The 20,637-nt window shown below is 47.1% G+C and overlaps 1 protein-coding gene and 3 long non-coding RNA genes across 4 annotated transcripts; all 4 read left to right on the top strand.

Annotated features, from left to right (window-relative positions):
• The first annotated feature begins 5,973 nt into the window (after positions 1-5,973).
• On the top strand, positions 5,974-7,507 carry LOC132454068 (uncharacterized). Its single transcript, XR_009524860.1, has 4 exons — positions 5,974-6,592; positions 6,713-6,777; positions 6,987-7,132; positions 7,300-7,507. It is a non-coding gene; the product is annotated as an uncharacterized LOC132454068 (long non-coding RNA).
• Positions 7,508-8,020: 513 nt separating this feature from the next.
• LOC132453681 (uncharacterized) lies at positions 8,021-8,816 on the top strand. The gene is made up of 3 exons (XR_009524772.1): positions 8,021-8,276; positions 8,397-8,461; positions 8,671-8,816. It is a non-coding gene; the product is annotated as an uncharacterized LOC132453681 (long non-coding RNA).
• A 487-nt stretch (positions 8,817-9,303) lies between these two features.
• Positions 9,304-11,208, top strand: LOC132454063 (mucin-2-like). The gene is made up of 4 exons (XM_060047231.1): positions 9,304-10,263; positions 10,384-10,448; positions 10,645-10,790; positions 10,952-11,208. The coding sequence occupies exons 1-4, from the start codon at positions 9,766-9,768 to the stop codon at positions 11,149-11,151; spliced, it is 909 nt and encodes a 302-aa protein (XP_059903214.1). The 5' UTR covers positions 9,304-9,765; the 3' UTR covers positions 11,152-11,208.
• Positions 11,209-12,376: 1,168 nt separating this feature from the next.
• Positions 12,377-12,878, top strand: LOC132454067 (uncharacterized). The gene is made up of 2 exons (XR_009524859.1): positions 12,377-12,538; positions 12,616-12,878. It is a non-coding gene; the product is annotated as an uncharacterized LOC132454067 (long non-coding RNA).
• Positions 12,879-20,637: the final 7,759 nt, after the last annotated feature.

The raw sequence follows: 20,637 nt of genomic DNA, 5'->3' as shown, positions 1-20,637 counted from the left end.
ACAACAACAGGACCAATAAAGACAACTGCTGAACTGACGTCAACAACTGCAGGACCAACAACTATGACTGCGAAAACTGCAAGAACAACGGCAGGACCAACAACAACAACTGCTGAACCAACAACAGCAGCAGAAAAACCAACATCTACGACAACAGAAGAGACAACTGCAGGGACAACAATAATAACTAAAAGATCCACAACTGCTCAGCAAACAACAACATCTGCAGGATCAATAACTACTGCGGGACCAAAAACGACAACTGCTCAACGAAAAACAAAAGCTACAGGACCCACAACAACAACCTCTGAACTACCAACAACAACAACGGCAACTGCTGAACTAACAACTACAATTGCTGGAACAAGAGCTACAACTGCAGGAACATCAACCACTACAGTACCAAAATCGACAACTGTTGAACGAAAAACAATTGTGGAACCTACCACTGTTACTGCAAGCCTACTAACTACTTCTGCTGGACCCACAACAACAACTGAAGAACCAACAACGCCAACTGCAGAACCAATAACAACAACTGCTGGAACAAGAGCTAAAACTACAGGACCCACAACAAAAACTGCAGGACAAACAACAACAACTTCTGAACCAACAACAATTGCAGGACCTGCCACTGCTACACCAGCAGTATTAGCTACCATGGCGGCGCCGACAACAAGAATTGCAGGAACAACGCCAATTGCTGAAAAAACTAAACAAACTGCAAGACCAGCGACTGCGGTGACAAAAACAACGAATGTAGAACTAACAGCACGACCCAAAGCAACTACAGCAGTACCAACAACATCTGCAGGACCAAGAACTGCAGTTACAGCAACAACAACTGCAGGATCATTAACTACTATCACGGGACCCAAAACAACAACTGCTGAACCAACAACGCAAACTGCTGTAAAAACAACACCAACTGTAGGACCAACGACTGCAGTGCCAAAAACAGCGACTACAGGACTGACAACGAGAACTGCTGAACCAACAACAACTGCTGGACCAAGAGCTTCAACTACAGGCCCAATATCGACAACTGCTTTACCAACAACAACTGCAGGACCAACAACGCCAAATGCTGAAAAAACAACACCAACTGTAGAACCAACGACTGCAGTGCCAAAAACAAGGACTGCAGGACTGACAACGAGAACTGCTGAACCAACAATTGCTGGACCAAGAGCTTCAACTGCAGGCCCAATATCGACAACTGCTTTACCAACAACAACTGCAAGACCAACAGCAACAACATTAACTACTACCACGGGATCCACAACAACACCAACTTTAGGAGCAATAACGACAACGGCTTTACCAAAACCAACTGATGGACCAGCAACAACAACAACATTAAATACTACCGCAGGTTCAACTACAACAACTTCAGGACAACCAACCACTGCAGGACCACTAACAACAACTGCAGGACCATTAACTATTATCACGGGACCCACAACAACAACTGCAGGATCAACAACGCCAACTGCTGAACCAACAACAACTGCTGGTCAAATAGCTACAACTGCAGGACTGATAATAACTGCAGGACCAACAACGCCAACTGCTGAACCAACAACGCCAACTGCTGTAAAAACAACACCAACTGTAGGACCAACGACCGCAGTGCCAAAAACAGCGTCTACAGGACTGACAACAACAACTGCTGAACCAACAACAATTGCTGGACCAAGAGCTTCAACTACAGGCCCAATATCGACAACTGCTTTACCAACAACAACTGCAGGACCAACAACGCCAAATGCTGAAAGAACAACACCAACTGTAGAACCAACGTCTGCAGTGCCAAAAACAACGACTGCAGGACGGACAATGAGAACTGCTGAACCATCAACAATTGCTGGACCAAGAGCTTCAACTGCAGGCCCAATATCGACAACTGCTTTACCAACAACAACTGCAAGACCAACAGCAACAACATTAACTACTACCACGGGATCCACAACAACACCAACTTTAGGAGCAATAACGACAACTGCTTTACCAAAACCAACTGATGGACCAGCAACAACAACAACATTAAATACTACCGCAGGTTCAACTACAACAACTTCAGGACAACCAACCACTGCAGGACCATTAACAACAACTGCAGGACCATTAACTATCATCACGGGACCCACAACAACCACTGCAGGATCAACAACGCCAACTGCTGAACCAACAACTGCTGGTCAAATAGCTACAACTGCAGGACTGATAATAACTGCAGGACCAACAACGCCAACTGCTGAACCAACAACGCCAACTGCTGTAAAAACAACACCAACTGTAGAACCAACGTCTGCAGTGCCAAAAACAACGACTGCAGGACTGACAATGAGAACTGCTGAACCATCAACAATTGCTGGACCAAGAGCTTCAACTGCAGGCCCAATATCGACAACTGCTTTACCAACAACAACTGCAAGACCAACAGCAACAACATTAACTACTACCACGGGATCCACAACAACACCAACTTTAGGAGCAATAACGACAACTGCTTTTCCAAAACCAACTGATGGACCAGCAACAACAACAACATTAAATACTACCGCAGGTTCAACTACAACAACTTCAGGACAACCAACCACTGCAGGACCACTAACAACAACTGCAGGACCATTAACTATTATCACGGGACCCACAACAACCACTGCAGGATCAACAACGCCAACTGCTGAACCAACAACTGCTGGTCAAATAGCTACAACTGCAGGACTGATAATAACTGCAGGACCAACAACGCCAACTGCTGAACCAACAACGCCAACTGCTGTAAAAACAACACCAACTGTAGGACCAACGACTGCAGTGCCAAAAACAGCGTCTACAGGACTGACAACAAGAACTGCTGAACCAACAACAATTGCTGGACCAAGAGCTTCAACTACAGGCCCAATATCGACAACTGCTTTACCAACAACAACTGCAGGACCAACAACGCCAAATGCTGAAAAAACAACACCAACTGTAGAACCAACGACTGCAGTGCCAAAAACAACGACTGCAGGACGGACAATGAGAACTGCTGAACCATCAACAATTGCTGGACCAAGAGCTTCAACTGCAGGCCCAATATCGACAACTGCTTTACCAACAACAACTGCAAGACCAACAGCAACAACATTAACTACTACCACGGGATCCACAACAACACCAACTTTAGGAGCAATAACGACAACTGCTTTACCAAAACCTACTGATGGACCAGCAGCAACAACAACATTAAATACTACCGCAGGTTCAACTACAACAACTTCAGGACAAACAACCACTGCAGGACCACTAACAACAACTGCAGGACCATTAACTATTATCACGGGACCCACAACAACAACTGCAGGATCAACAACGCCAACTGCTGAACCAACAACAACTGCTGGTCAAATAGCTACAACTGCAGGACTGATAATAACTGCAGGACCAACAACGCCAACTGCTGAACCAACAACGCCAACTGCTGTAAAAACAACATCAACTGTAGGACCAACGACCGCAGTGCCAAAAACAGCGTCTACAGGACTGACAACAACAACTGCTGAACCAACAACAATTGCTGGACCAAGAGCTTCAACTACAGGCCCAATATCGACAACTGCTTTACCAACAACAACTGCAGGACCAACAACGCCAAATGCTGAAAGAACAACACCAACTGTAGAACCAACGTCTGCAGTGCCAAAAACAACGACTGCAGGACTGACAATGAGAACTGCTGAACCATCAACAATTGCTGGACCAAGAGCTTCAACTGCAGGCCTAATATCGACAACTGCTTTACCAACAACAACTGCAAGACCAACAGCAACAACATTAACTACTACCACGGGATCCACAACAACACCAACTTTAGGAGCAATAACGACAACTGCTTTTCCAAAACCAACTGATGGACCAGCAACAACAACAACATTAAATACTACCGCAGGTTCAACTACAACAACTTCAGGACAACCAACCACTGCAGGACCACTAACAACAACTGCAGGACCATTAACTATTATCACGGGACCCACAACAACCACTGCAGGATCAACAACGCCAACTGCTGAACCAACAACTGCTGGTCAAATAGCTACAACTGCAGGACTGATAATAACTGCAGGACCAACAACGCCAACTGCTGAACCAACAACGCCAACTGCTGTAAAAACAACACCAACTGTAGGACCAACGACTGCAGTGCCAAAAACAGCGTCTACAGGACTGACAACAAGAACTGCTGAACCAACAACAATTGCTGGACCAAGAGCTTCAACTACAGGCCCAATATCGACAACTGCTTTACCAACAACAACTGCAGGACCAACAACGCCAAATGCTGAAAAAACAACACCAACTGTAGAACCAACGACTGCAGTGCCAAAAACAACGACTGCAGGACTGACAATGAGAACTGCTGAACCATCAACAATTGCTGGACCAAGAGCTTCAACTGCAGGCCCAATATCGACAACTGCTTTACCAACAACAACTGCAAGACCAACAGCAACAACATTAACTACTACCACGGGATCCACAACAACACCAACTTTAGGAGCAATAACGACAACTGCTTTACCAAAACCAACTGATGGACCAGCAACAACAACAACATTAAATACTACCGCGGGTTCAACAACAACAACTGTAGGACCAACAACAACCAATGCAGAACCCACAACGCCAAATCCTGAACCGACAACAATTCATGGATCTGGAGCTACAACTGCAGGAACCACAACAGCACCTGCAGGATCATCGACAACTGCAGTGTCAACAACGACAACTGTAGATCCCCCTACAGAAAATAAAGGGACTATTGATTTGAGATTCAGCATGAGTCGTACGTTTATAAAAGACTACTTAGATTCAAGCTCAGCAGCCTATCAGGTGCTGGCTGCTAATGTAACAACAGAGGTGAGATAATGTTAGGAAGATTTAATTCAGTTTGAATAATGAAAAACATTGTATTCCTGCATTTTAATATGAAAAACATGAAACATGTTGAATATTAATTAATTTTATTTTTTATAATAGGTTAACAATGGCTTCAAACATAGTTTTCCTGGAACATATTCCGGGAGTACAATCAACTCTTTTGCGTAAGTACAACCAATTGTATTGCATTACTTTTTGAGTAAGTACAACCAATTTTATTAAATTACTTTCATACTCTATGTTTATTAATGAATACCTTTAAGTATATCACATAGATGATAGCCAATCAATTTGATACTGATGAAAAAGCGCACCAGCTCTGAAACTTGTTTATCCTAATTCTCATGCTTTCCTTTCATTTTTACATTTCTAGTGAGGGATCAGTCTTTGTGGACATGACGCTGATCTTCAACAAAGAATCTGCTGTTCCTACTGAAAGCCGTGTGGTGCAGGTATTGAAGGACGCAGTAGATGATCTAATGACCTTCCTCGATGTGGACACTACAACTATTGCTGCAGGTAACTATACCATCACAATTATAATTTTACATAAATTGCTAGTTTAAACACTTCATTAGCAAAGCAAGATTGTTGGGTTGTAAAAATTATTGTAAAAGGTTTCATTCATCTCAATATAATATACTTAATACATAAAATCACTCCCTCTGCATGACCTACCTTGGTAGGACCAACTACAACAACTTCAGGACAACCAACCACTGCAGGACCACTAACAACAACTGCAGGACCATTAACTATTATCACGGGACCCACAACAACAACTGCAGGATCAACAACGCCAACTGCTGAACCAACAACAACTGCTGGTCAAATAGCTACAACTGCAGGACTGATAATAACTGCAGGACCAACAACGCCAACTGCTGAACCAACAACGCCAACTGCTGTAAAAACAACACCAACTGTAGGACCAACGACTGCAGTGCCAAAAACAGCGTCTACAGGACTGACAACAAGAACTGCTGAACCAACAACAATTGCTGGACCAAGAGCTTCAACTACAGGCCCAATATCGTCGACTGCTTTACCAACAACAACTGCAGGACCAACAACGCCAAATGCTGAAAAAACAACACCAACTGTAGAACCAACGACTGCAGTGCCAAAAACAACGACTGCAGGACTGACAACGAGAACTGCTGAACCATCGACAATTGCTGGACCAAGAGCTTCAACTGCAGGCCCAATATCGACAACTGCTTTACCAACAACAACTGCAAGACCAACAGCAACAACATTAACTACTACCACGGGATCCACAACAACACCAACTTTAGGATCAATAACGACAACTGCTTTACCAAAACCAACTGATGGACCAGCAACAACAACAACATTAAATACTACCGCGGGTTCAACAACAACAACTGTAGGACCAACAACAACCAATGCAGAACCCACAACGCCAAATCCTGAACCGACAACAATTCATGGATCTGGAGCTACAACTGCAGGAACCACAACAGCACCTGCAGGATCATCGACAACTGCAGTGTCAACAACGACAACTGTAGATCTCCCTACAGAAAATAAAGGGACTATTGATTTGAGATTCAGCATGAGTCGTACGTTTATAAAAGACTACTTAGATTCAAGCTCAGCAGCCTATCAGGTGCTGGCTGCTAATGTAACAACAGAGGTGAGATAATGTTAGGAAGATTTAATTCAGTTTGAATAATGAAAAACATTGTATTCCTGCATTTTAATATGAAAAACATGAAACATGTTGAATATTAATTAATTTTATTTTTTATAATAGGTTAACAATGGCTTCAAACATAGTTTTCCTGGAACATATTCCGGGAGTACAGTCAACTCTTTTGCGTAAGTACAACCAATTGTATTGCATTACTTTTTGAGTAAGTACAACCAATTTTATTAAATTACTTTCATACTCTATGTTTATTAATGAATACCTTTAAGTATATCACATAGATGATAGCCAATCAATTTGATACTGATGAAAAAGCGCACCAGCTCTGAAACTTGTTTATCCTAATTCTCATGCTTTCCTTTCATTTTTACATTCCTAGTGAGGGATCAGTCTTTGTGGACATGACGCTGATCTTCAACAAAGAATCTGCTGTTCCTACTGAAAGCCGTGTGGTGCAGGTATTGAAGGACGCAGTAGATGATCTAATGACCTTCCTCGATGTGGACACTACAACTATTGCTGCAGGTAACTATACCATCACAATTATAATTTTACATAAATTGCTAGTTTAAACACTTCATTAGCAAAGCAAGATTGTTGGGTTGTAAAAATTATTGTAAAAGGTTTCATTCATCTCAATATAATATACTTAATACATAAAATCACTCCCTCTGCATGACCTACCTTGGTAGGACCAACTACAACAACTTCAGGACAACCAACCACTGCAGGACCACTAACAACAACTGCAGGACCATTAACTATTATCACGGGACCCACAACAACAACTGCAGGATCAACAACGCCAACTGCTGAACCAACAACAACTGCTGGTCAAATAGCTACAACTGCAGGACTGATAATAACTGCAGGACCAACAACGCCAACTGCTGAACCAACAACGCCAACTGCTGTAAAAACAACACGAACTGTAGAACCAACGACTGCAGTGCCAAAAACAGCGTCTACAGGACTGACAACAAGAACTGCTGAACCAACAACAATTGCTGGACCAAGAGCTTCAACTACAGGCCCAATATCGACAACTGCTTTACCAACAACAACTGCAGGACCAACAACGCCAAATGCTGAAAAAACAACACCAACTGTAGAACCAACGACTGCAGTGCCAAAATCCACGACTACAGGACTGACAACGAGAACTGCTGAACCATCGACAATTGCTGGACCAAGAGCTTCAACTGCAGGCCCAATATCGACAACTGCTTTACCAACAACAACTGCAAGACCAACAACAACAACATTAACTACTACCACGGGATCCACAACAACACCAACTTTAGGAGCAATAACGACAACTGCTTTACCAAAACCAACTGATGGACCAGCAACAACAACAACAACATTAAATACTACCGCGGGTTCAACAACAACAACTGTAGGACCAACAACAACTAATGCAGAACCCACAACGCCAAATCCTGAACCGACAACAATTCATGGATCTGGAGCTACAACTGCAGGAACCACAACAGCACCTGCAGGATCATCGACAACTGCAGTGTCAACAACGACAACTGTAGATCTCCCTACAGAAAATAAAGGGACTATTGATTTGAGATTCAGCATGAGTCGTACGTTTATAAAAGACTACTTAGATTCAAGCTCAGCAGCCTATCAGGTGCTGGCTGCTAATGTAACAACAGAGGTGAGATAATGTTAGGAAGATTTAATTCAGTTAGAATAATGAAAAACATTGTATTCCTGCATTTTAACATGAAAAACATGAAACATGTTGAATATGAATTAATTGTATTTTTTATAATAGGTTAACAATGGCTTCAAACATAGTTTTCCTGGAACATATTCCGGGAGTACAATCAACTCTTTTGCGTAAGTACAACCAATTGTATTGCATTACTTTTTGAGTAAGTACAACCAATTTTATTAAATTACTTTCATACTCTATGTTTATTAATGAATACCTTTAAGTATATCACATAGATGATAGCCAATCAATTTGATACTGATGAAAAAGCGCACCAGCTTTGAAACTTGTTTATCCTAATTCTCATGCTTTCCTTTCATTTTTACATTTCTAGTGAGGGATCAGTCTTTGTGGACATGACGCTGATCTTCAACAAAGAATCTGCTGTTCCTACTGAAAGCCGTGTGGTGCAGGTATTGAAGGACGCAGTAGATGATCTAATGACCTTCCTCGATGTGGACACTACAACTATTGTTGCAGGTAACTATACCATCACAATTATAATTTTACATAAATTGCTAGTTTAAACACTTCATTAGCAAAGCAAGATTGTTGGGTTGTAAAAATTATTGTAAAAGGTTTCATTCATCTCAATATAATATACTTAATACATAAAATCACTCCCTCTGCATGACCTACCTTGGTAGGACCAACTACAACAACTTCAGGACAACCAACCACTGCAGGACCACTAACAACAACTGCAGGACCATTAACTATTATCACGGGACCCACAACAACAACTGCAGGATCAACAACGCCAACTGCTGAACCAACAACAACTGCTGGTCAAATAGCTACAACTGCAGGACTGATAATAACTGCAGGACCAACAACGCCAACTGCTGAACCAACACCGCCAACTGCTGAAAAAACAACACCAACTGTAGGACCAACGACTGCAGTGCCAAAAACAGCGACTACAGGACTGACAACAAGAACTGCTGAACCAACAACAATTGCTGGACCAAGAGCTTCAACTACAGGCCCAATATCGACAACTGCTTTACCAACAACAACTGCAGGACCAACAACGCCAAATGCTGAAAAAACAACACCAACTGTAGAACCAACGACTGCAGTGCCAAAAACAACGACTACAGGACTGACGACGAGAACTGCTGAACCAACAACAATTGCTGGACCAAGAGCTTCAACTGCAGGCTCAATATCGACAACTGCTTTACCAACAACAGCTGCAGTACCAACAACAACAACATTAACTACTACCCCGGGATCCACAACAAAGACTGCAGGACCAACAATCCCAACTGCTGAACCAACAACAACTGCTGGTCCAAGAGCTACAACTGCAGTACACACAACAACTGTAAGATCATCAACAAGTGCAGTATCAACACTGACAGCTCCTGAACCAAACACAACAATTGCTGGACCAAGAGCTACTACCACAGGACCCACAACTACAATGGCAGGACCAGCAACAATAAATGTAGCGTCAACAACCGAAGGACCAACAACAAAAACAAATATTAGCTCCAATGTTGGACCCACTTCTGCTATAACAGCAAGAACAGCTGGAAGAACAAGCACAATTGTTGTAACTTCAACAAATTCCATTTCTTCAGCTACAACTAGAAGGTCTACAACTAGCCAAACGGGAATCATATCTACAACTGAAGGATCTACTGCTATCAGAGTAGTGCCCACATCTATGTTGAGAACCACATTTTCTACGACTACTATAGTTGGACAAACAAGTCATGCTATAGCTCCCGCAACTACCTCTTCCTCAGTCACAATGACTGTAACAGAAACTACCAAGCCCTCAGAGCCTACCGAGCCCTCTATAGAAAACGAAGGGACTATTGCTTTGAGATTCACCATGAGACGTACGTTTACAGAAGACTACTTAGATCCAAGCTCGACACCCTATCAGGAGCTGGCTGCTAATGTTACAACAGAGGTTAGATAATATTATGAAGATTGAATTCAGTTTGAATAATGAAAAACATTGTATTCCTTTATTTTAACATGAAAAACATAAAACATATTGAATATTAATTAATTGTATTTCTTATAATAGGTTAACAATGGCTTCAAACATAGTTTTCCTGGAACATATTCCAAGAGTACAATCAACTCTTTTTCGTAAGTACAACCAATTTATTGAATTACCTTTTCCGTAAGTACAACAAATTGTATTGAATTACTTGCATCCTCATATTTATTAATGAATACCTTCATGAATATCAAATAGATGATAGACAATTAATATGATACTGATAAAAAAGCATTGAAACTATTTTATCCTAATTCTGGTGTTTTCGTTTAATTTTCATTCTAGTAAGGGATCTGTCATTGTGGACATGACGCTGATCTTCAACAAAGAATCTGCTGTTCCTACTGAAAGCCGTGCAGTGCAGGTGTTGAAGGATGCAATAAAAGATCTAATCACCTTCCTCGATGTGGACACTACTACTATTGTTGCAGGTAACTAACAGTAAAATTATAATTTCACATCAATTGCTAGTTTAAACACATTAGCAAAGCAAGTTGGGTGGGTTGATAAAAGTATTTTAAAAGCTTTCATTCATCTCAAGATAATATACTTAAATATAAAATCTTTCCGTCTGCATGACCTACCTTGGTAGGACCAACCTCAGTAGGACCAACTACAATAACTTCAGGACAAGCAACCACTGCCGGAACCACTTCTACTCAAGGCCAAAGTACAACTGTAGGACCAACATCGAGTGACGCTACCACCTCAGGAGGACCAACTCCGAAAATGACCAGCAGAACTGCTGTTTGTTTACCCATCTTCTTTATGTTCATCAAAGGTCTGCTCTAAAATATGTAGAACCCTGATGTATACCAGTGTACCAAAATGAATAAACTTAATCTAATTTACAGCATTTACTTTTATTCTGAGGTTACACATCTATTTCAAGGAGGATTTGTTGATAAGTATTGTTTAGAATATGTTTGTAAATAAGCCTCTGTTCAGATTAGTGGGTTAGGGATGTATGTTGCGCTCAAAGCCTGGGTTAGCTGTGACGCAAAAATTGCTATCTTTTAACGTCGCTGTATCACCATGGGGCCTTATGCTGCCAACCAAACCTGGTCGGGAGCAGGTTATCAGCTAAGACTTTCGGGTAAGATCGGTGTGCGCAACTTCCTAGCCACTCCTTTGACACTGGTGTCACCATGGTGTTCCCGTGGACGTCGGAGCTCGAAGCGTACAGGGGTCTCCCCGGAGTCAGAGGGTCTTTCAATCAGGACGGATCCGATCCCTCGGTATTACCTGAGAAAAAAATGTATGAGAGATATAAGTTCTCATCAGAGGGTTTTCACTATTTGATCGTCCTTTTTGGACCTTATGTAGACAATGCTCACTGTTGCGCAGTGTTTCTCCTTGAGAGAGTGGTATAGTGGAGGTAGCGCGTCAGTCTTTATGTGTATTAAAAAGTCAAAATTCTTATGTCATATGGAATACTTATTCCCTACAGTTTAGGGAATAATATTTGTATGCTTATTTCGAACTTGAACCCATGTTCTCAAGGCCCTGCTGGCACCACATCTAGATGGGGGCAAAAGGCATGATGACAGGCGAGTTTGAACCCTGGTCGCTGGCGTTCAGGTCTTATACTAATTCACTAATGTACACTGCCCGTACATCTCAGCAGTTGAAAAAATATGCTATACATTTCTTACATAGGGTGTATTTAAAGCAAATTTCCTGAATCATAGAATAAAGCAGGTTGGATGTTGCTTATTTTTCAGACAATATGCAGAACACAGACGAACACAAAGATTGTGACATCCGTCAGCAACACGCAAGCTCTGTGTTCGCCAATCTACTTATCGAGTCTTAAAAACCAAATGGCGTCGACGGGTGCTCTACTGATGGTATTGTGTGTATAAAATGTCCTTTTTAATAAACAATCTGTACACTTAAAGTTCTCAATGCCTCGTTTTATATGTTAAGACCCTTATTATACTACCAAAGAAGTGTCGGGCTACTTCTAGCCTTTTAAGTGGTTTAAAATAGCGATTTCGTTTTTACCATTACCTGTCACGCAGCGTCCTTCTACGCGGTCCACTACCTCCACCTAGTGGCCACTTGGCGCCGGTGGTTCTTCTCCTTCCACACCTGTGTGCTGTCAGCTCATCACCAGTTCCTTCTTCAGTCGGAGATCTCCTGCCAGTCGGCGCCAGTTCGTCGTTACTCCTGCACAGTCAGTATCGGTCCAACTAGTATTCTCGAGCTTTCCTACAGTCTGTCCCCGTGGTAACACTCTCCTTCCTTTCTCAGTACTCTCCGGTCGCCGAACACCTGCTTGCCTGACTACCCGCCTGCCTACGCCCTGCTTGCCCGTTATCGAACCCCTGCCTGTCGGACTCTCCTCCCGGTTCCTGATCCCCCGCCTGTTCTGACGCTCCTCCTGGTTCCTGATCCCCCGCCTGTTCTGACGCTCCTCCTGGTTCCCGACTCTCCGCCTGTTCCGATGCTCCTTCTGGTTCCTGACTCCCCGCCTGTCTGACGCTTCTACATTCCAATAAACCCCGTTCCCTTTACCTCGTCTCTGCCTGTGTCTGCGCTTGGGTCTCCACGTTCCGTACCCCCTAACAGTACGAACTGGCCTAAACATGGACCCAGCGGACGCAGAGTCACTCCGCCAGAGGATCTCCCATCAAGGAACTCTCCTGGGTCAGCACGAACAAACCCTGCAGGAGATTACCTCCAACCTTCGTGAGCTGGCCGTGGCTGTACAGTCACTGCACGCCGTCTCGCCGGATCCATCCGTCGCTGTTCCGGGTCCATCGGCTTCGTCCCGGGAGCCGTACATTCCTTCCAGAACGCTATGAGGGGGACCTGGGATCCTGCCGGTCCTTCCTTCTCCAGTGTTCGTTGGTCTTCGAACTACAGCCTCTGACCTACCCCACCGACGGGTCACGGATCGCCTACCTCATCGGTTCCCTGCGAGGCGAGGCGCTCGCTTGGGCTACTGCCGTGTGGGAACGTGGTTCCGCGGTTTGTAGAGACTATTCCGCCTATACCACGGAGATGCGGATGGTTTTCGTTCACCCGGTCCGGGGAAAGGAGGCGTCTCAGCGCCTTCTACATCTCCGTCAGGGATCCCGCAGCGTCGCCTCCTTCGCTGTGGAGTTCCGCACCCTGGCGGCTGAGAGCGGCTGGAACGGGGAGGCCCTGCAGGGGGTTTTCCTAAACGCTCTATCCGATGACATCAAGGACCAGCTTACTTCCCGGGAGGAATCCACGGATCTGGACGAGCTGATCGCCCTCTCTATTCGGCTCGACAATCGGTTGAGCGAACGCCGCAGGGAGAGAGGTTCACGCCCAGTCTCGCACGGGTTCGAGCCGCACGCAACACCTCGGCCTTCCGCTTCGTTCTCCGCTCCACCTCGCCGCGAGCGGGGACACTCCCCCGAGCCTATGCAGATCGGACGCACGAATCTCTCCCCCGCGGAGAGGGAACGCCGTATGCGCTCCGGTTCCTGCCTCTACTGTGGTCTTTCGGGCCACCTCCGGTCTGGCTGTCCCTCGCTTTCGGGAAAAGATCGGGCTTGCCAGTAAGCCGAGGGATCCTGGCGAGCCGCTCCCGTAACCCCTCGGTCTCCCGTCCCCTCCTGGAGGCTGTCCTCCTGTAGCAGGATCAGGTCCTCCCGCTCTCTATCCTCCTGGACTCTGGGGCCGACGAGAGTTTCATTGATCGGGAGTTGGTCCTGCGATGGAAGATCGACACGGTTCCGCTGGATTCCCCCATCGAGACCCAGGCACTAGACGGGAGGACACTCACGCGGGTGGAGCACCGTACCGTTCCGGTAGACCTACTCGTTTCCGGGAATCACCACGAGTCCATTTCCTTTATGGTGATTACCAGCCCCTTCTCCCCGGTCGTTTTGGGTTACCCCTGGCTGAAGACTCACAACCCTCGGATCGATTGGGGAACCGGTCGCTTGATGTCCTGGAGTACCCACTGCCTGTCCCAGTGTTTACGGTCCGCTCAGTCACCTCGAGCACCAGAGCTCGAGCCGGCCCCCATGCCTCCTAACCTATTCCCTGTTCCGGAGGAATACCACGACCTCGGGGAGGTGTTTAGCAAGTCCCACGCCTTGTCCCTGCCCCCCCACCGCCCTTATGACTGCTCCATCGACCTCCTTTCCGGGGCTCCCCTCCCAGGGAGTCGTCTGTTCAATCTCTCTCGGCCCGAGCGTGAGTCGATGGAGAAGTACATTGGGGATTCTCTTTCTGCTGGGATCATCCGCCCATCCTCTTCACCGGTTGGAGCAGGGTTCTTCTTTGTGGGGAAGAAGGATGGCACACTTCGTCCCTGCATCGACTACCGGGGGTTGAATAACATCACGGTGAAGAACAAGTATCCCTTGCCCCTCATTAGTTCCGCCTTCGTCCCCCTCCACGGAGCCATGGTCTTCACTAAACTAGATCTTCGCAACGCTTACCATTTGGTTCGCATCCGGGAGGGAGATGAATGGAAGACCGCGTTCAACACTCCTTTGGGTCACTTTGAGTACCTGGTCATGCCCTTCGGTCTTTCCAACGCCCCCGCTGTTTTTCAGTCCCTAGTCAACGATGTCCTCCGGGACATGCTGAACCGCTCCGTGTTCGTGTACATAGACGACATCTTGATCTTCTCGAGATCTGTGGAGGAGCACCGGGTCCACGTCCGGCAGGTCCTACAGCGACTGCTGGAGAACCGTCTATATGCCAAGGCGGAGAAGTGCGTCTTCCACGTGCCATCCGTCTCCTTCCTGGGATATATAATCGGTCAGGGCCAAATCAGCATGGACCCCTCCAAGGTCTCTGCGGTGGCCGAGTGGCCCTCCCCCCCAACCCGCAAGAGATTGCAGCAGTTCTTGGGATTCGCCAACTTTTATCGTCGGTTCATACGAGGCTATAGTCAAGTCGCGGCACCACTCACGGCCTTGACCTCCATTAAGATCCCCTTTTCGTGGTCTCCGGAGGCGGAGACCGCATTTCGGAGCCTCAAGCTCCGCTTCGTTTCTGCGCCCATCCTGGTGCAGCCTGATCCCGCTCTTCAGTTCGTGCTGGAGGCCGACGCTTCTGACACCGGAGTGGGCGCGGTCCTCTCCCAGCGTTCTCCCTCTGACCACAAGCTCCACCCCTGCGCCTTCTTCTCCCGCCGGCTGTCCCCGTCAGAGAGGAACTATGATGTCGGGAACCGCGAGCTTCTGGCCGTCAAGCTCGCGTTGGAGGAGTGGCGGCATTGGCTGGAGGGCGCAGACCAGCCCTTTATTGTTTGGACCGACCACCGTAACTTGGCGTACATTCAGTCGGCCAAGAGACTGAATTCCCGGCAGGCCAGGTGGGCCTTGTTCTTTGGGCGTTTCAATTTCTCCCTCACCTACCGTCCCGGTTCCCAGAATGGGAAGCCGGATGCCCTGTCCCGCCTGCACTCCCCCGAGGATCGCTGTTCTGACCCCGAGAACATCCTGCCCCCCGCTTGCCTGATCGCTACTCTTACCTGGGAGATTGAGTCCGCGGTGCGCCGGGCACAGAGTCAGCAGCCAGACCCCGGTACCGGTCCTCCGAATCGCTTGTTCGTTCCAGACGCCGTACGGTCCAGGGTTCTGCTCTGGGCTCACTCCTCCAGGCTTACCTGTCACCCAGGAATCACCCGCACACTGGACTTCATACGCCGGCGTTTTTGGTGGTCGTCCATGGATGCGGACGTCCGCGCGTTCATTGCAGCATGCGCAACCTGCGCCCGGAATAAGACGTCTACTCGTTCCCGCTCCGGTCTGCTGCGACCTCTACCCATTCCTAGTCGACCGTGGTCTCACATCGCCCTGGACTTCGTCACCGGTCTGCCTACGTCCGAGGGTAACACCACCATCCTCACCGTGATAGACCGCTTCTCCAAGGGCGCACACTTCATCGCGCTCCCCAAGCTTCAAGGGAGACCGCGGACCTCCTGGTCCAGCACGTTTTCCGCCTTCACGGCATTCCGGTGGACATCGTCTCGGACAGGGGTCCTCAGTTCACCTCTCGGGTGTGGCGCGCATTTTGCGCTGCGCTAGGGGCCACACCCAGCCTTTCCTCCGGATTCCACCCCCAGTCCAACGGACAGTCAGAGCGGGTCAACCAGGAGATGGAGGCAGCTCTCCGCTGTATCTCTCACGCCAACCCCTCATCCTGGAACTCTCAGCTCCCCTGGGTCGAGTACACCCACAACACGCTGGTCAACGCGTCCTCCGGTTTATCCCCGTTCATGGCCTCGCTTGGTTATCAACCAACCCTGTTCCCCGAGCTGGAGGAGGAGATTTCAGTCCCGTCTGTCCAGGCCCACATGCGCAGGTGCCGGCGTACTTGGAAGCGTACACGCGCTGCGCTGGTCCGCGCATCCTCCCGCTCCCAACTACAGGCCAATAGGCGCCGCCTACCTGCACCCCTGTACGCCCCCGGCCAGAGGGTTTGGCTTCGGGCGAAGGATCTTCCCTTGAAGGGAATCTCTCCTAAAATCTCCCCCGGTTCATTGGACCTTTTGAGATTGAGGCTATCATCAACCCCTGTGCCGTTCGTCTCCGGCTTCCCCCATCCCTCCGTATACATCCGACCTTCCATGTGTCCCAGGTCAAGCCCGTCTCCTCCAGCCCGTTGTCTCCTCCTGCCCCGCCCCCACCTCCACCCCGGGTTATTGACAACCATCCGGCGTGGACGGTCCGTCGCCTCCTGGAGGTTCGGCGCCGCGGGCGGGGGCATCAGTACCTCGACGACTGGGAGGGGTACGGTCCCGAGGAGCGCTCTTGGGTTCCCCGGAAGAATATCCTGGATGCCTCGCTCGTCCGGGACTTCCACCGAGATCATCCTGCTGGTGTTGAGCGTCCGCCGAGAGGCGTCCGTAAAGGGGGGGGTACTGTCACGCAGCGTCCTGCTACGCGGTCCACTACCTCCACCTAGTGGCCACTTGGCGCCGGTGGTTCTTCTCCTTCCACACCTGTGTGCTGTCAGCTCATCACCAGTTCCTTCTTCAGTCGGAGATCTCCTGCCAGTCGGCGCCAGTTCGTCGTTACTCCTGCACAGTCAGTATCGGTCCAACTAGTATTCTCGAGCTTTCCTACAGTCTGTCCCCGTGGTAACACTCTCCTTCCTTTCTCAGTACTCTCCGGTCGCCGAACACCTGCTTGCCTGACTACCCGCCTGCCTACACCCTGCTTGCCCGTTATTGAACCCCTGCCTGTCGGACTCTCCTCCCGGTTCCTGATCCCCCGCCTGTTCTGACGCTCCTCCTGGTTTCTGATCCCCGCCTGTTCTGACGCTCCTCCTGGTTCCCGACTCTCCGCCTGTTCCGACGCTCCTTCTGGTTCCTGACTCCCCGCCTGTCTGACGCTTCTACATTCCAATAAACCCCGTTCCCTTTACCTCGTCTCTGCCTGTGTCTGCGCTTGGGTCTCCACGTTCCGTACCCCCTAACATTACCACTGCCACCTTCGTTCCAAGTTTATAGTGTTTTGATAGAATCAGCTAAAAACACCCAACTAAAGAAAGCGTCTATATGCGGTTTTGTGCTCCAAAATGAACGTATCAACACGTTGTCATGCAAAACATATCCCAAATCCATTTTACACCGGAATTACCCTTTAACTCTGATCGCGAGGTACGTATTTGTCAATCTAGGTTTTCCCAAAAAAGTCTGCATTTTCAGCCCGCTTCGTAGTATAGCCCACAGATCCTTTCACCTTCTTTTCTTTTGTACTTGTTTCGACCCAATCATGTTGCTACACAGTAAAAAACTGTGTCAAATTTACTGTTAAAGAGTTGAATTTAACTGTTTCAGATAATATGTGGTCCCACTCAAAATGAGTGTAAAACTTTTCAGAGTTAATTATTTTCAATTCAGTGTCAATATTAACAATGGAATGTGTAAAAGTATTTAACACTGTGGTCAGTTCACACTAGAGCTGTAGCGACGCGTCGATGACGTCGACGCGTCAACGTCAAAAATTCGTCGACGTCAAATTTCTCCGTCGACGATTTTCGACGGAGAAATGGACGAAAGTCACAATAAAGGAAAATGTCCGCGCACAAAATCATCAAAGGTATGGAAATACTTAGTAGTTAAGTCCTTAACGGAAAGGTGTTGTGATTTGCACTCTTTGCCAAATGGAGTTGGCATATCACAAGAGCACGACAGCAATGTTGGAGCATCTCAAACGAGAAAGTATCTCGTGCGCATGAGAAAGTATCTCGTGCGCACGAGAAAGTATCTCATGAGCATGGGGAAATATCGTGCGCATATCACTGGCAGTGTGTGTGTGCGTGTGTCGTCAGCGAGTAGGTGGACGAGCGAGCGATAGCGTGCGTGTCAGTCTAGTGAAGTCATGAACGAGTCCGGTTGTGTGTAAGAATAAAGTACCCAGCCTGTCAAGAATCGGTGGCCGCTTCATTCCATCATATTCCGACCTATAAGCAGACTCACTGTCGGTCAAAGTGAAGGGTCATGCCCCCAAGAGAGCATCGGCCCTGGAGGGAACGTATCACCTGTGCTCCTCGGTCTGGGAGCCGACAGCAGGAAAGATGTAACCATCTCGTAGTTGGAGGCGGAGCGCAAGAGAGTATACGCACACATTTTTTTCATGTCCCTTTACGGGTTCCGTATTAAATAAAGTATATTATTAAGATTTTTTTGGTATTTATTTGAGATACATTATGGTTTTTATTAATCGAGCAACAGAAAAATAGATAATCGTCCAATTAGTCATTAGATTAGTCGACTAATCGATAAAATAATCGCCCGATTAATCGTTTAATAAATAATCGTTTACCCCCAGCCTTAGTTCACACTGTTACAAGTATTATCTTGATAGAGTAAATTTTACTCCTGAATTTTACGTTAAAATTACACTTTAATGTGTAATATATTATTATTTTTATTTCTCTACAGTGTCATTTTTAATCTAGGTTATATGATGCAGTGTTACTGATTCACTATAACCTATCAAATGTAAACAAACAAACATATATGGTTACATGGTTAATTTATTATCAGTTCTTATCATTTCAACCCTTTAGATTAGAAACCATCAATAATAATAAATAATATATTCAATTTATATAGCGCTTTTCTCACCCTCAAAGCGCTTTACATAGGGGCACAACAATAGATAAACAAGAAAAAAATTAGAGTTGATGGGGCTAAGGTTGGTGAGTGATATAGGGGTACGCAGAGAAGAAGAGATGAGTCTGGAGGCGGGACTGGAAGATGGTGAGAGAGTCACGAATATGTTGGGGGAGGGAGTTCCAGAGCCTGGGAGCTGCCCTGGAGAAGGCTCCGTCACCAAGGCTGTGGAGTTTTGATGTGTGGGTGGAGAGGAGACCAGTTGAGGAGGATCTGAGGGCCCGGGGGGGTTGGTAGAGGGAGAGAAGGTCAAAGAGATATTGGGGGGCCAAATGGTGGAGGGCTTTGTAAGTGAGGACCAGGAGTTTGTAATGGATCCGGTGTGAGATGGGGAGCCAGTGGAGATTCTTGAGGACTGGGCTGATGTGGTGCCACGCTTTAATGTGAGTGAGGAGACGGGCTGCTGCATTCTGGACCAGTTGGAGTCTGTTGATTGAGGTGGTGGAGATGCCGGCGAGGAGTGAATTGCAATAATCAAGGCGGGAGGAGATGAAGGCATGGATGAGTCTTTCTGCAGCGTGGGGTGTGAGGGAGGATCTGATCTTTGCAATATTACGGAGGTGATAGAAGGAGGCTTTGACAGTGTGGCGGATGTGGGGTTCAAGGGAGAGGGTGGAATCAAAGATTACGCCAAGGTTGCAGGCCTGGGGGGAGGGGGAGACCATGGTGCCGTCAGTAGTGAGTGTGGGGGGGTTTGCAAGTTTACTGAGGGTGGATTTGGAGCCAATGAGGAGGAGTTCAGTTTTGTTGCCGTTAAGTTTCAGGAAGTTATTTTACATCCAGAGAGTGAGTGAAGACAGGCAGGATTCAATGTGGGAGAGGGGGGGGTTTTGGTGCTGAGGTAAATCTGGGTGTCGTCGGCGTAGCAATGGAAGTCCATGGAGAAATGGCGGAGTAACTGACCAAGGGGGAGGAGGTAAATGATGAAGAGGAGGGGGCCAAGTACAGAACCTTGGGGAACACCTTGTGTGACGGTGGCTGTGGCAGATGTGTGGTTGTGGAGGGAGATGAAGTAAGATCTGTCGGAGAGGTAGGAGTGAAGCCAGCTGAGTGCAGTTCCTTCGATTCCGAGGTTGCTGAGTCTGGTGAGCAGGATGGTGTGGTTTACAGTATCGAAGGCTGCACTCAGGTCAAGGAGGATGAGGAAGTTGAGA

This window comes from Gadus macrocephalus, chromosome 3, assembly GCF_031168955.1.
Source record: "Gadus macrocephalus chromosome 3, ASM3116895v1".
NCBI classification, from domain to species: domain Eukaryota; kingdom Metazoa; phylum Chordata; class Actinopteri; order Gadiformes; family Gadidae; genus Gadus; species Gadus macrocephalus.
Note: the sequence above shows the minus strand (reverse complement) of the source record. Positions and strands in the feature narration are given on the sequence as shown.

What these genes read in the sequence shown, in the direction of transcription:
- LOC132454063 (XM_060047231.1), top strand. Translation starts at nt 9,766, where the DNA reads ATGGCAGGACCAGCAACAATAAATGTAGCGTCAACAACCGAAGGACCA. An exon ending in CTGCTAATGTTACAACAGAG is followed by an intron (nt 10,264 to 10,383) that starts GTTAGATAATAT and finishes TTCTTATAATAG; the next exon opens with GTTAACAATGGCTTCAAACA. An exon ending in AGTACAATCAACTCTTTTTC is followed by an intron (nt 10,449 to 10,644) that starts GTAAGTACAACC and finishes TTTTCATTCTAG; the next exon opens with TAAGGGATCTGTCATTGTGG.